Genomic DNA, 14,562 nt, shown 5'->3' with positions numbered 1-14,562 from the left:
GTGAAAACTAGGGACTAGCTGCCATATGAACCTGTCACTCAAAGAGAAACGACATGAACACACATAAACACACGCGCACGCACGCACGCACGCACGTGGACACACACACACACACACACACACACACAAACTCTAGTACCCACACGCAGGCAGAGGGACAGATAGACGCAGAAACACACACACACACACACACACACAAACTCTAGTACACACACGCAGGCAGAGGGACAGATAGATGCAGAAACACACCCAAACTCTAGTACACACACGCAGGCAGAGGGACAGATAGACGCAGAAACACACACACACACACACACACACACACACAAACTCTAGTACACACACGCAGGCAGAGGGACAGATAGATGCAGAAACACACACAAACTCTAGTACACACACGCAGGCAGAGGGACAGATAGACGCAGAAACATACACACACACACAAACTCTAGTACACATACACAGGCAGCCAAACACTAATACATAGACACAAACAAACACACAGACAGACAGACAGACAGACAGAGACAGCCACACACACACACACAGGCAGACAAACAAACACTAATACAAACACACAAACAAACACGTAGACACACACACACAAACTCTAATACACACACACTCTAATTCACACACACAGGCAGACAAACAAACACTAATACAAACACACAGACATACAGACATACAGACAGACAGACACACATGCACGGTGGCACTACAGAAGCTGTTCAATTTCCCTAATGGGTCTAATTAAGTGTTTATCAACACAAATTTGGGTCCATCAGCAGGGGTGTCGTAATCGGGGGAAAAGTGGGACTGACTACCCAGTGCCTGAATGGAGGGGGGGGGAGACCCTCAACAAGCCTGGAATGGAAAACGTTTGTTTGAAATTTTTTTGAAAAGTAATTTGTGCCATAACTAAATTAAAATTTGCTGAATAAATCAGTTGAGACTTTGTATCCAACTTGAACAACTGAACCAAAAAAAAAAAGTGGAGGCTCTCTGAGGGCCCTCTCACCCCTAACAAAAAGTGCAAAATGGTTTAGTCCGCCCCTACCCTAGGATTTGTCTCTAAACACAGCTAATTGGGCTGATGCTAGAGCACCAATGTGCACTGTGATAGAATCATGTTTTTCCCCAAGAAAGGGAAATTATGGTACCATTAAATTAAAGAAAGAAAGGAAAGTGAAAGAAAGCAAACTGAGGGAAAACTGCTAACTAATATCTTACATAAGAAAGGTGAGCACAACTAACACAGTTTAAGAATGGTTAAAGCTAATATCAGCAGTTGTTTAGACTGAAGGCAGTCAGCCAGGAGGAAGGGGGTGCACAGAGACTGCTTATGTAGAGGGCCCAGAATTTTGTGCTACACCCCTGACCATCAGCTCACACACACACGAACACACATACACACACATATACACATACATGCACACACACACGCATATACACATACACACACAGCTAAACACACAGACACACACACAAGCACACACAGACACAGTCAAACACACACACACATAGACACACATACACACACACACACACACACATACACACACTGCCAGGCTAGGCTGTCTGGCTGCACTATACACTTGGAAGCCAGTTATCCTGCATGTTCACCAGTTTTTGGTTGAGATCCTAAATGCTCCTGGAGCACATCTGGCATTACAGCCAGTCTGACTGCCTTCCAAAGCACTCTTTTGTCTGGTCCCTTCACATCCTCTGTTCTTGCATGCTAATCAGTTAGCCGCTCATCTCCTGATGAGGCATCATAAAGGAGGCTTTATGAGCAGAAGCTTTGATTCATGTAAGATTAATCAAACATGCCTATTTTTTGCAATGTCTGTTGCCACAAAATGACTCATACTGTAGTTCCCGATTACAACCAACCTGGACACAAGCAGCACAACATATCCCATGATGCAACAGATGGACATTAGGCTCAGGCGGTAAGAGCAATCGTCTGGCAGTCGGAGGGTTGCCGGTTCGATCCTGCCCTGGGTGTGTCGAAGTGTCCCTGAGCAAGACACCTAACCCCCAAAAGCTCCTGACGACCTGGCGGGTGCCTTGCATGGCAGATAATTGCCGTTGGTGTGTGAGTGTATATGAATGGGTGAGTGAGAAGCATCAATTGTACAGCGCTTTGGATAAAGGCGTTATATAAATGCCAACCATTTTCCACTCACCATGGAGGTTCAGAAGAAAGGGTGTGGCTACTGGACCTTTTCCCATTGGTGGATTGGGATGGGATGGGGGGATACCTGGGCCGCGTTCAGCCCCGCCAAAACGTAGCAAAGCCGTTATTTAAACAGAAACGGTGGCGCTTTGAACATCCTGTTGCAAACCGTGGGCGGACTGACTGACATAGTACGGTTTGCTCCTCTGGAGTCTGAGAAGGCGTTCTCCGAGCTTTAAAGCACAGGCCTACGTCACTGATTCGGGCTCCACCCCCGACACAACCAGCACACAGGAACAAACATATCTCAAAGCCTGTTGCGTAGCGTTGCACACCGTTGGGAGAAAACATATCGTTCAAAGCGTTTTCGGATTGAACATGAACCCTTTCAGTGAGCCCCTATTAAAAACCTACTACATTATCTCAACACAAGCCAAAACCCCTTGTGATTTGGGCGGAGCCACATCATACTGGGCTCGGGACTGAAAGGGTTAATGGTCTAAATGACCAGGAGGCTTACAGTACCACAGCTCTGAGCTGAATTACATTACAGACACATTACAGTACCACAGCTCTGAGCTGAAATACATTACAGACACATTACCTGTATGTGTTTCACTGTGCTGCATGTTCAAGGACAAACAAAACCATTTGGTTTTAAAACCATGGCTTATAGGCCAGTTACTGATACTCAACACAAAAAAAGTGATTAGAACAGTTGGCAGGGGGACAAGAGCTCAAAAAGTATCAAAGGAAATTGGGGTCAGTCATACAACACAAATACAGGGAAACCTGTTACTTTTGTATGGTGGTCACCTGTGTGTTACCTGTGTATGGTGGTCACCTGTGTGTACTTTTGTATGGTGGTGACCAGCATGTGACGGCCATTTTTCACTACTCCTCCCGGTGGCCATCTTAGACAGAACTGAGTGTAGGGTATGTTGTGTGGTGCTGAGAACATTTTACATTTCTATTTTTAAGGCTTCTTTAACTGCAGCGTAGAGATGCGAGCCATTAATAAGGCATGTGGAAATGGCCGGAAGGACATGCTTGACACTCTAATTACACGGGAGAAATGCAAATGAAGAGAAAAGCACAGGGGTAAACGAGTGTAACACTATTAGTCAAATTTATCTGTGCACGCGCACGTGTGTGTGCGTGTGTGTGTGTGTGTGTGTGTGTGTGTGTGTGTGTGTGTGTGTGTGTGAGACAGCAAAAGAGAGAGAGCGTGTGTGTGTGTATGTCTGTGTGTGTGTGTGTATGAGAGAGAGAGAGCATGTGTGTGTATGTCTGTGTGTGTGTGTGTGTGAGAGAGAGAGAGAGCATGGGTGTGTATGTCTGTGTGTGTGTGTGTGAGAGAGAGAGAGCATGTGTGTGTATGTCTGTGTGTGTGTGTGTGTGAGAGAGAGAGAGCATGTGTGTGTATGTCTGTGTGTGTGTGTGTGTGAGAGAGAGAGAGCATGTGTGTGTATGTCTGTGTGTGTGTGTGTGTGTGTGTGTGTGAGAGAGAGCATGTGTGTGTATGTCTGTGTGTGTGTGTGTGTGTGTGAGAGAGAGCGTGTGTGTGTATGTCTGTGTGTGTGTGTGTGAGAGAGAGAGAGCATCTGTGTGTATGTCTGTGTGTGTGTGTGTGAGAGAGAGAGAGCATGTGTGTGTATGTCTGTGTGTGTATGTGTGTGAGAGAGAGAGAGAGAGAGCATGTGTGTGTATGTCTGTGTGTGTGTGTGTGTGTGTGTGAGAGAGAGCATGTGTGTGTATGTCTGTGTGTGTGTGTGTGTGTGTGTGAGAGAGAGAGAGCATGTGTGTGTATGTCTGTGTGTGTGTGCACGTGTCTTACTGCGCTCGACAGGGAGAGAGAGGCGCAGGTAGTGATTTAGCCTGCCAGTCTCAGAGGGAGAGGGAGTGACGGTGTAGTTAATTACAGCCTCTGTCTGTCAGCAGGGCTGGCTCTTGCACGCCCTCTCCTCCAGTACATGGGGACCCCTTCCCAGTAACGTCTGCACACCAATCACAGTGGACCCTCGCTTTGACCAATCAGAGCAGAAACAGATGTCACCGGGGCCACTGAGACTCTTGGGTTAAAGCGGTAATATTCATAAAGGCGTTTTCTCTGTCTCACATACTGATACACTGTATTTTCACTTGAAAATAGTGTCGCTTGATACTTTTCCTCGATGTCACTGTGTTCTGTAGCGGACACCACAATACCTTGACCCACAGAGTGATTGGACAGTTTACGGGCGACGTTGGCCCAGGCGGTAAGAGCAGTTGTCTGGCAGTCGGAGGGTTGCCGGTTCGATCCCGCCCTGGGTGTGTCAAAGTGTCCCTGAGCAAGACACCTAACCCCCAAATGCTCCTGACGAGCTGGTTGGTGCCTTGCATGGCAGCCAATCGCCGTTGGTGTGTGTGTGAAGGGGTTAATGAGAAGCATCAATTGTACAGCGCTTTGGATAAAGGCGCTATATAAATGCCAAGCCTTTACAAACGTAAACAAATTGCCCGTTTGGTGTCCTGTTGCCATAGAGATATCATTCCCCCCCGATGTACAAACGCCGAACGTCGTGCGACACTTTCATTTTGTCACACAACAGTTGTCGAAAGTGTTGTCCGACAAAGTACAAATCTGGCTTAACACTCTCCAGCAGACAGGCAGTCAATGCTTGCATAGACTCAATGACATAAACTGTTGCTTCACACGGGCAAAAACTCATACTTTTTATCAGCAGATACACATTACATTATTGGCATTTGGCAGACGCTCTTATCCAGAGCGACATACAGTTGATTAGATTAAGCAGGAGACCATCCTCCCCTGGAGTAATGCAGGGTTAAGGGCCTTGCTCAAGGGCCCAACGGCTGTGACAGATCTTATTGTGGCCACACCGGGATTAGAACCACTGACCTTGCGTGTCCCAGTCATGTACCTTAACCACTACGCTACAGGCCGCCTTCCCTGAGGTACACACACACCCTTTCGTTGTCTCGTGCACGCGCACACACACATACACACACACACCATTCATACCGACTACTTCACCGCAGACCCGCGCGGTATAATGACTTTTTACCCACCTTGGTACGTAAGTGTAGTCCTGTGTGAATACACTGCTCGGGATGCCTTCCTGGCATTACTCAAGAGAATTGTGTCAGCCAATTTTCCCTCTGTTTTTAAGTGCATCGCAGAGGGATTTAGTTTAGCCGAGCTTCCTGCAAAGCGTGACTCCCTGAATAACATCCTATTTGAAGCCATTTACTTGGAAAACAGCTTTGAAAAACGAGAAAGTCCAACTTCAGAAATGCCAACTACTTTCGAAACTCAAGACACATTCCTGAAAATAAATAGAGTATATGTTTAATGTGAAAAAGTAAGTGTCGTGGTTTAGACTGCTCGCACGGTTGAACATTAACCTTCCGTATTTTTCCACACAGAGAGTGGTCACTGTGTGGAATAGCTTGCCAGGGCATGTAGTGGAGGCAGAAACACTGGGGGTTTTCAAGACCAGGCTTGATACGGTGTTAGATACTATTTTGCTTTAGGCAAACTAAGCAGCAGGTACACTTAGGGGCAGGAAAATACGAGCATTGCTGGGCTGAATGGCCTGTTCTCGCCAATATATTATGTTATGTTAAGCCTCCACATCCCTTAAAGCAGTGTAATGAGACTTATGCCAAGTGTGTGATTATATTAACAAGTTAATCCTGGAGTGTGAAGTTTCCGAGCACCGGATATCAGCGTAAAGGATAAAATACCCTGAGGCATGTCAGAACAACTAGCAATGTGTGAACAGTGTTTATACACATAGATGCATACACTTGCATTCTCACACTCAAATATTTACAGTACCTTTTTGTCAAATAAGCCAAGTAACCGGAACATCCTGTTCCTATAATTTGTTGAACAATGCCAACCAGACCCAGGTCAATACATTAATAATTAATTATTATTACATTCATAATAATTGCTGCAAGTACAGTACAGTACTGCATTTACACTCACCGAGCACTTTATTAGGACTTTATTACACCCACTTATTCATGCGATTATCTAATCAGCCAAAGAACTAAGGAACATGACCGGGACCTGTAAGGTTGATGGTTTGACCCCCAGTGTAGCCAAAGTAAAATCCACACAGCCTTTGGGCTGTTAATTCACAATTACTTATTATTCTTATATTTTTATTGTTTATTTATTAACACCTCCTTCGGCAGAAATCACAGCTTTCAAAGGTTTCCTTTAGACAGCTAACAGACTTTCTATTCTTTCATTATGATTTTTTCCCCCCACTCTTCCTCGCAGAAGCCTTCCAGCACAGACATATTCTTAGCTCTTCTTTCATGCACTGCATGTGTGAGATATCTCCACAGATTCTCAATAATATTCAAGACTGGGGACCGCAAAGGCCATTCCAGTGCTTTAATCTTTCATTCCTTTAAGTAGTCCGCCGTTGATTTTGAGGAATGTTTTGGATCGTTGACTTCTATGGTTTGTTGATATTTACTTGAATCGATTCTCCCTTCCACCTGCACAATGTTTCCTGTACCACTGGCTGCCACACAACCTCAAAGTGTAGGTTAACTCTTGTAACATGGCTTAAATGCAGGAAACCTCTATCAATTACAGCACTAACTTGGTTTAGTTTATTTTTATGAGGTTGGTATGAAGAAATTGCTAAACGTACAACAAAAAAAATTGTTCTCCTTCAGTTTGCAATGAAATACTGAGAGTCACAAAGGCAAATCAGGGGGAAACTATACATTTCCTGGATCATAAACTCCAAATGTGCAAATTCTGAGGGTGATATACTGAACTAATAAAGATCTATGAAGCAAAATGCAATGAAATGAAGCATTGTACCCTGGTGTCACTTAGTGTCCCCAAATCTATCCACATCTATCCACAATAACTCAATTGTGCACTGGTGTAGATCAGAAAATAATATACACTCAGTGAGCACTTTATTAGGTAGACCTGTACACCAGCTTGTTAATGCAAATATTTAATCAGCCAATCATGCGGCAGCAACTAAATGCATAAACGCATGCAGACGTGGGCGAGAGATGCAGCTGTTGTTCAGACCAAATGACAGAATGGGGAAGAAATTGGATCTAGGTGACTTTGACCGTGGAATGATTGTCGGTGCCAGACAGGGGGATTTGAGTATCTCAGAAACGGCTCTAGAGGTTGCAGAATGGTGTCAGAGGAGAAGGCCTCTGGTCAAAGCTGACAGGAAGGTGACAGTAATGTAAATAACCACACATTACAACAGCGGTATGCAGAAGAATACATAATGCATCAGACATCAGGAGTTTGATAGGCTACAGCAGCAAAAGACCAATGAAAGTGCTCACTGAGTGTATATTTTACTACAAATCAACTGCTTGGATTCATGACACTGTAGATGCATGCTGTTTTATTAGCTCATACTAATAATGCTAATATTATGCTTGTGCCCACTGTGACTCTTCTCCTTATCCCAAAAAAGGCATACCATCACTTCCAGAGAAACCATGGTGGAGAGGAACAGGTTGCTAACCGATGGAGACTAGTTAGTGCTTTTCTGGCTGCCACCATACAGAGTTCAGTAGCTGCCACCCACGGAACTCTGAGCTGCGGACATTTCCTTGGGAACTGGTGGAATTGGCTTGAGGATTGTGGGTAGCCTAGTACTTCACTTTGGGTTTAAAAACATGATTTCTTAAAAAACCAATACATAATACATAATTAATACATAAACATCTACGAATCCAATTCCCTATGGTGAATACTTTACGTCAACAACCAAACATTTCAGCTCTATAGCAACTGGGATGCCGATCCAAACTTTCCCCAACGGATTGCTACAGACAATAAATGACCACTGAATCTTGAAAGGGACACCTCTATGTGTAAAACCAATGGTAAGCTAGTATATTTATTCCATATTCAGTTGCAGATATTGATGGTAGAGTGAAAGGGTATAAACACACAAGAATTTCAGAGTTTATTTTGCTATTCAGTGAGTGTTTTTCACCATTGTATTGGAATACCTAGGTGCTATTCTTGGCTTTAACTTGTTGCTATAACGGATTACTAATTTCTGGTGGTGAAATGTTTGTATGTATCCTAGAATTATGCTCAAAGATAGATGCTACTGTTCAATGTGCACGCTAGTGGCAGAAGAGAGTGGTCAGGGGGTGCTTGTTAGCTGGCCAAATTATGTGACAATGGTGGCACTTGAGAAACTCTGTGTTTGATTAAGTCGTTGTGTATCGCTTACTAATAAAGGTAGAACACAGAGTTTGTTGCTTTCCCTCATAGATTCTTTTACAGAAAAACACAGGCAGCATAAGTTAAATTGAACATGCAAAACTGAACTGGATCAGAGCTTAATTGAATGAGAATCAGATTAAATTTGTAAGTGCACCTTTCCCCTAATGTATACAACAACTAAACTAACATTAATAACAGTCCGAGTCTAACTTACAAACCATTGTCTCAAATGGTTTTCTGAACAACTTGTTTCTGTGTTCAACTGGTAACAGACTCACAGTGGGTGGGATGCGGATAGATTCAACAGAAAGAAAAACTGTCATACAAAACTACGAGAGTCCAAATTCCAGACTATTCATTTAGCACTCAGACACTGTAATCGTGGCTTGCTTTCGTCCAACAGTACAACTCATGTATATGAACTTGATGTGGGTCTCTGAATTAGTCTGGTTTTGTAATTATGATGATAATGGGGCTCCAGTTCATACAACAGAAGTGGCACATAACCATAATTAGGCCTCCTTCACACACGGCTTCATGAGCACTGATTCGGTTACATTAACCAGTTATAAATTCATGTACGCGTACATTTATTCGATAGATATAACAATGCCAATAGTCATTTGTGTATTGCTGTTACTCAATCGATTTTCGGAAGAGTATTTTTGAGACAACCCCTTATTCAATTACCTTAACTGGCGACATGTTTTTCTCCCCTCAGTTATAAACAGCAATCGACCATCCACTCCTTCATCATGTTATTGCATCTCTACCATCTTTCACAGTCTTAGTTTGTCTTCTATCCCTTTCTCATTCATGTCCAAATGGAGGGATGGACTCACTCCAACTGGGGATAAATTCCCTGGAGCAATCCTATCCTGAGAGTCCACAGCCAAGATAAAACAAAACATCTGCTCATGAAAACACCTGCTAAATGAGGATTTAGCATGTAAATGGAGCGACATGGGTCAGGTGGTAAAGGGCAGTCGTCTGGCAGTCGGAGGGTTGCCGGTTCGATCCCCCACCCGGCTGTGTCGAAGTGTCCCTGAGCAAGACACCTAACCCCCAAATGCTCCTGACGAGCTGGTCGGTGCCCTGCATGGCAGCCAGTCGCCGTCGGTGTGAGTGTGTGTATGAATGGGTGAATGAGAAGCATCAATTGTACAGCGCTATGGATAAAGGCGCTATATAAATGCCAACCATTTACCATTTAAATGTATTCTACTAAGGGCGGCCTGTAGCATAGTGGTTAAGGTTCATGAGTGGGACCCGCAAGGTCGGTGGTTCGATCTTCGGCGTAGCCACAATAACCCTCAACTCTGCATTGCTACAGGGGGAATTGTCTTATCACCTGTAGTCTTAGTCTAATCACCTGTAAGTCGCTTTGGATAAAAGCACCAGCCAAATGACATGTAATGTGCTACTGAAAAAATTAAACTGTATAAACTGTTTTCTGTTCCTTGGTTGGTTTCTAGAGAGGAAGCAGTTCTTATAAATAGCCATAGACAACCCTCAGCCTAATTATGAGCCTTGCCCTAGCCAGTAACTGTCAAAACCCTACATTTACCTTTCTATAACTGAATAACTAGGGGCATTAGCATTGCAGTTACGCAGTATTCAATTAAGGCTAAACACTGCTCAGTTGGTAATTGGGCATAGTATTACGTAAACTGCCAAATTAACATGTGACCAGTAAGTTTGTGATATTACTGGTCCTACATTTTCCTGAATTATCTTTGTAATTAAGATTTATTGTCTTGAACGCATGTCTGGTGTATTATGTCAACCGAGTGCTTTTATGAGGTCACAACTGATCACTACCTGTAATTAATTTTACATTAAATTACGTTACAGTCATTTGACACTCTTATCCACAGCGATGTACAAATCATACCCTAGTGGGAAGTATGGGTCCAAGTGCAAGAGTGATCACATAGATAAAAACTTGAACCCTAGTAGAATAATCTGTCCAAGTAGCAATACCACAGATTTGGCAACTAGAACATGAAGAATTATAAAATAATGACTATATGCAAGTGCAATCATAACAGCATATAGCACACATGGCTAACTAGAAATTACAGTGACGTAGGAAGGGGGAAGGCTTGAAGGTGGCAATCCAATGCCTAGCCTTCCACAGTGGGATTTAGATGGCAACGCAAGTTGAAGTATGTTTTGGGTAATTTGCCCTATAAACTGTTGTCCCCAATCATAATATATAAGAAAATAAATTATTCACTAGAAAATAATTCACAGGGATATTCTTTGTTTATTTGACCTTCATTTAACCGGGTGGATCAACTGAATTCTCTTTTACAGTGACAGCTTTTTGACTCAATGTGGGTAGGGAGTCAAAGGACAGTGTAGCCAATTACATTACATTACTGGCATTTGGCAGACGCTCCTATCCAGAGCGCCATACAGTTGATTAGAATAAGCAGGAGACAATCCCCCCCTGGAGCAATGCAGGGTTAAGGGCCTTGCTCAAGGGCCCAACAGCTGTGCGGATCTTATTGTGGCTACACCATCAAACCACCGACCTTGCGGGTCCCAGTCATGTACCTTAACCACTATGCTACAGGCCGCCCAATTAGATGTAAGGGATCATTAGGTGGCCAGATGTAGAGACAGTTTTTGTGGGAATCGTACAAGGACACTGGGAGGTAACACCCCTACTCTTTTAAAGGTGTGCCAGGTGTCTTTAATGGCCACACAAATTATCTCATAAAACAGTCCGGATTGGGCCGGGTGTGAGGACATTTGATTAGAGAAGCAAAGCAAAACTAATGGCGCGTGCAAATCATACACAAGACAAGGTACTAAATGTCCCTGTGTAAACGCATATCTGACACTGAGGTCGTAAAACAGTCACAGGATTTGGCACGCTGCTAGATGCCTCCCTTGGTCAGGCCTTCGGTGGGAGAACGTTCCGGGCTCAGAGAATCAGGGGGTTTTCCCCTCATGCTCCACTGGCACCGTGAAAACAAGAGTAGGAGGCTGGTTTGCATGGAGCGGCACATTGCGAGTGTTCCTCTTGCGCAAACTCCCCGGACTGACAGGCTGTGATCCTTCCCCGGAACATCGTACAGCCGCTCCGTGTTCGGGTGAAGAGGGCTGGGGGTGCTCGTGTCACGGAGAGGCTAACCAATCCCGGCCCGAGGGCAGCGAGGAAACGCACCATGTTTTCTCATTGCCAGTCACTACATCCCTTCACACACCAGTAACAGCACCAAGAACAAATAGACACAAACACTCTCATACACACACGCACGCGCACCCACAAGATATACATGCGCGCACACATAACACAGACACATCCCGAAAAAGATACACACATACACACAGACAAACACACACAGATGCACATGTACACACAAATGCATACATACAGGCGACGCAAACACACATACATACAGGCACACAGACACATACACGTGCACACATATACAAAGACACACACATGCAAACACCAAACCCACACACACACACACACACACACACACACACACACACAATGAGAGAGAAGTGGCCAGCTTGAAGCAGATAACATGATGTCATTTTCACAGGCAGGGAGGGGGTCCTTTTTCATCATCACCAAAAAAGAAAGGCTAATCACCGACACTGACTCCTTATCACAGCCAGGCAGATTTGCTTTCAGGGTCAGTAAAAGGTCTATCCCATTTCCTTGGAAACCACTAGTACCTAACATCTGAACACAAGCTGATAAAATGCTATATCGAACGGAACCAATGTATGGACAAGAAAGCCTTGAGAAAATCCTCACAAATGACAAATCGCATTTGAAATTCTACCGCTACACAAAAAAACCCCCACTCTGATAAGGTCAGAACAGACAAGACTGTATCACCAGATCACAAGTCTCAACAACCAACCAAAATCATCCTGACAACTGAAGAGTGCCGCCTCCTTCAGCAGTGGCTTTGAGCTAATATCCTGCTGAGTGCTGGAGTTAACATTTCACCAGGGGTCCACTGAACTACACTAATTCGAATAGTCTAATTCAGCTGTCCACAGTATCAGGGAATATATGAGTGCTTTTACAGTGGTGCTGGAGTTTCATAAGGCAATGCTCAGCATTAGGGGACATTTGTGTGAAGGCATAGCTGGCACAAGTTGGGTTGTTTTTTGTTTTTTCCAGAACAAAGGGTCACAGGGTTCATGAAAGGAGGGACTAGCCTTGCAACAGAGCAAATGACAGAGTAGTCACAAGGCTCTAGGTGAAAAGGAATCTAAACAAATGCAAGGGACAGCTACACCTAGTAAAAAAATGGAAAAAGAAAAAAGTTTCCCTTAAGTCATCGAGGTGCAATTCACGGGGAGTGAACGAGGAATAACCCAGAGAAATAAAACACACACGTATGCACCCTCATAAACCAACGCACCCCTGTATCTGCATCAAAGCCTCTCTATTATTTGTTAACCTCCGATGCACTATGCACCCGCAAGGCGCGCTCAAACAGAATGTCAACTTGTACCAATTCAGTTTATCGGGAGAACCTCGATTCCATGGCACGGCGTACCATGACCTTTTAACTTTTAAAAGAGAATTCTGAAATGGTTTTTACCTGATGTGTCCCACATGTTCAACTCAATCCTCTGTTTATCGATTTCAAAACTGGCCGTGTAATTCTCGAAGACCGTGGGAACGTAATTCTGAAAGGAGACATTTTCACAAGATTAAAGGTCATCCATTGCTTCCAAGTAACACCCAATTTCCAATAAGGTTTGAAAAAAGTTATGATTGGCGGTCCAATGGGGGGCGACTGTAGCAATTACTGGATAATGCAGAACGCATTGTAATGAAACAATGCGTAGGCCAACAATTTCGCCTTGATGTAGCTGTCCTACCCTTTGTATGCGCAAAAAATGTCCAGAACAGTGGCTTGACAGTTACAGCTGTAGAGGTGTGTTTATTTGTGCTCCGTAATGTTACTGGTTTATCCATTTGAATCGCGTAAATTCAAATAAAGCAGACATGGTGCAATATATTATTTATACCATCTATGCAATATATACAGATATCGGTGCACACAATCATTTTAGTCTACAATATTTACGTCATTACTTCACTGTCGTGGCATTTCACTGCGTCCTAGGTGCTTACCAGAATACTTCACCGGAGCGCACACGAATGGCTGATTTTTGCTATGTCTGGAAACTTGGTGTCCAGCAATCAAGTCTGTTCTCGACCAAACAATTCAACTAAACGTGGAGTTTGTGGTGAGATTACTCTGGCAGCGTTTCACGTTATTTAGCCATTCTGTACATAGGAATACAAGACGATAATCTCTACATTCTCCGCTTTCCTCAAACTTCACAATGCAGGTCGATGTCAGAGTGGGTATTAAAGGACATGGCTACATTTGAACTGTGCCTAGTAATCACATTAATGCCATTGCAACTTACCTCTGGGTAGCAGTCCTTAGCGAAAACATGTAAAAGCGCCGTTTTGCCACATTGCGTGTCTCCTACCACCACGATCTTGCAACGGCTTCCCTGGCTGTCCATGGTTTTCCGTCAATGTTTGGGCTTTACGCGGCACGAGCTCGTCATTTACCGATAGACTGAGATGGATAAAAAAATCTGAAAATGGGAACCCAACAAAGTAGCCTACCCCCGGTTCTGACAGTGACACTATGCACTCTGCGCCTGCATCCTCGCCTCCTGAGCACGCGGCTTGAATTCTGCAAACTCAAAATTTCGCATGGCCACGCCCAACAGCCACTTACGCCCAACGAGCGAACGAGTTGGGATATGTTTATTCATTCAGTCATTCATTCATTCATTCATTCATTCATTTCTACATTCGTTTGATAGAACATGGCAGCATGTGACGATTGCCCTCACCCACAAGTAATGTTCCGAGTATTGGCAAATTGGTGAGACATGGATTTATAGAGAAACAACGTGGTATACTGATATGCTATCGAAATATATCATTATTGATTTGTTCTAGGAGAAACAGGTATTGTTCGCCAAACATAATAATTCATCATCACCATAGTAAAGTCGATATTACATTTTTGTGATAAAATTGCTTAATTTCCATAATGAGTCATGCGTCATCATGATCTGTTACCATGATTACAGCACATGCTTTGTCACCTGT

At 43.9% G+C, this 14,562-nt stretch overlaps 1 protein-coding gene across 1 annotated transcript in view; it reads right to left on the bottom strand.

Moving 5' to 3' along the window:
* Positions 1-14,196, bottom strand: part of LOC133114627 (rho-related GTP-binding protein RhoN-like) — a 53,175-nt gene extending 38,979 nt beyond the window's left edge. The window contains exons 1-2 of the mRNA XM_061224166.1: positions 13,860-14,196; positions 13,019-13,106 (exon numbers count right to left, since the gene is read on the bottom strand). Of these exons, the coding sequence (XP_061080150.1) occupies positions 13,019-13,106; positions 13,860-13,961 (190 nt within the window). The 5' untranslated portion in view covers positions 13,962-14,196. The remainder of the gene's footprint in view (positions 1-13,018; positions 13,107-13,859) is intronic.
* Positions 14,197-14,562: the final 366 nt, after the last annotated feature.

This window comes from Conger conger, chromosome 16 (genome assembly GCF_963514075.1).
Source record: "Conger conger chromosome 16, fConCon1.1, whole genome shotgun sequence".
In the NCBI taxonomy this organism is placed as follows: Eukaryota; Metazoa; Chordata; class Actinopteri; order Anguilliformes; family Congridae; genus Conger; species Conger conger.
Note: the sequence above shows the minus strand (reverse complement) of the source record. Positions and strands in the feature narration are given on the sequence as shown.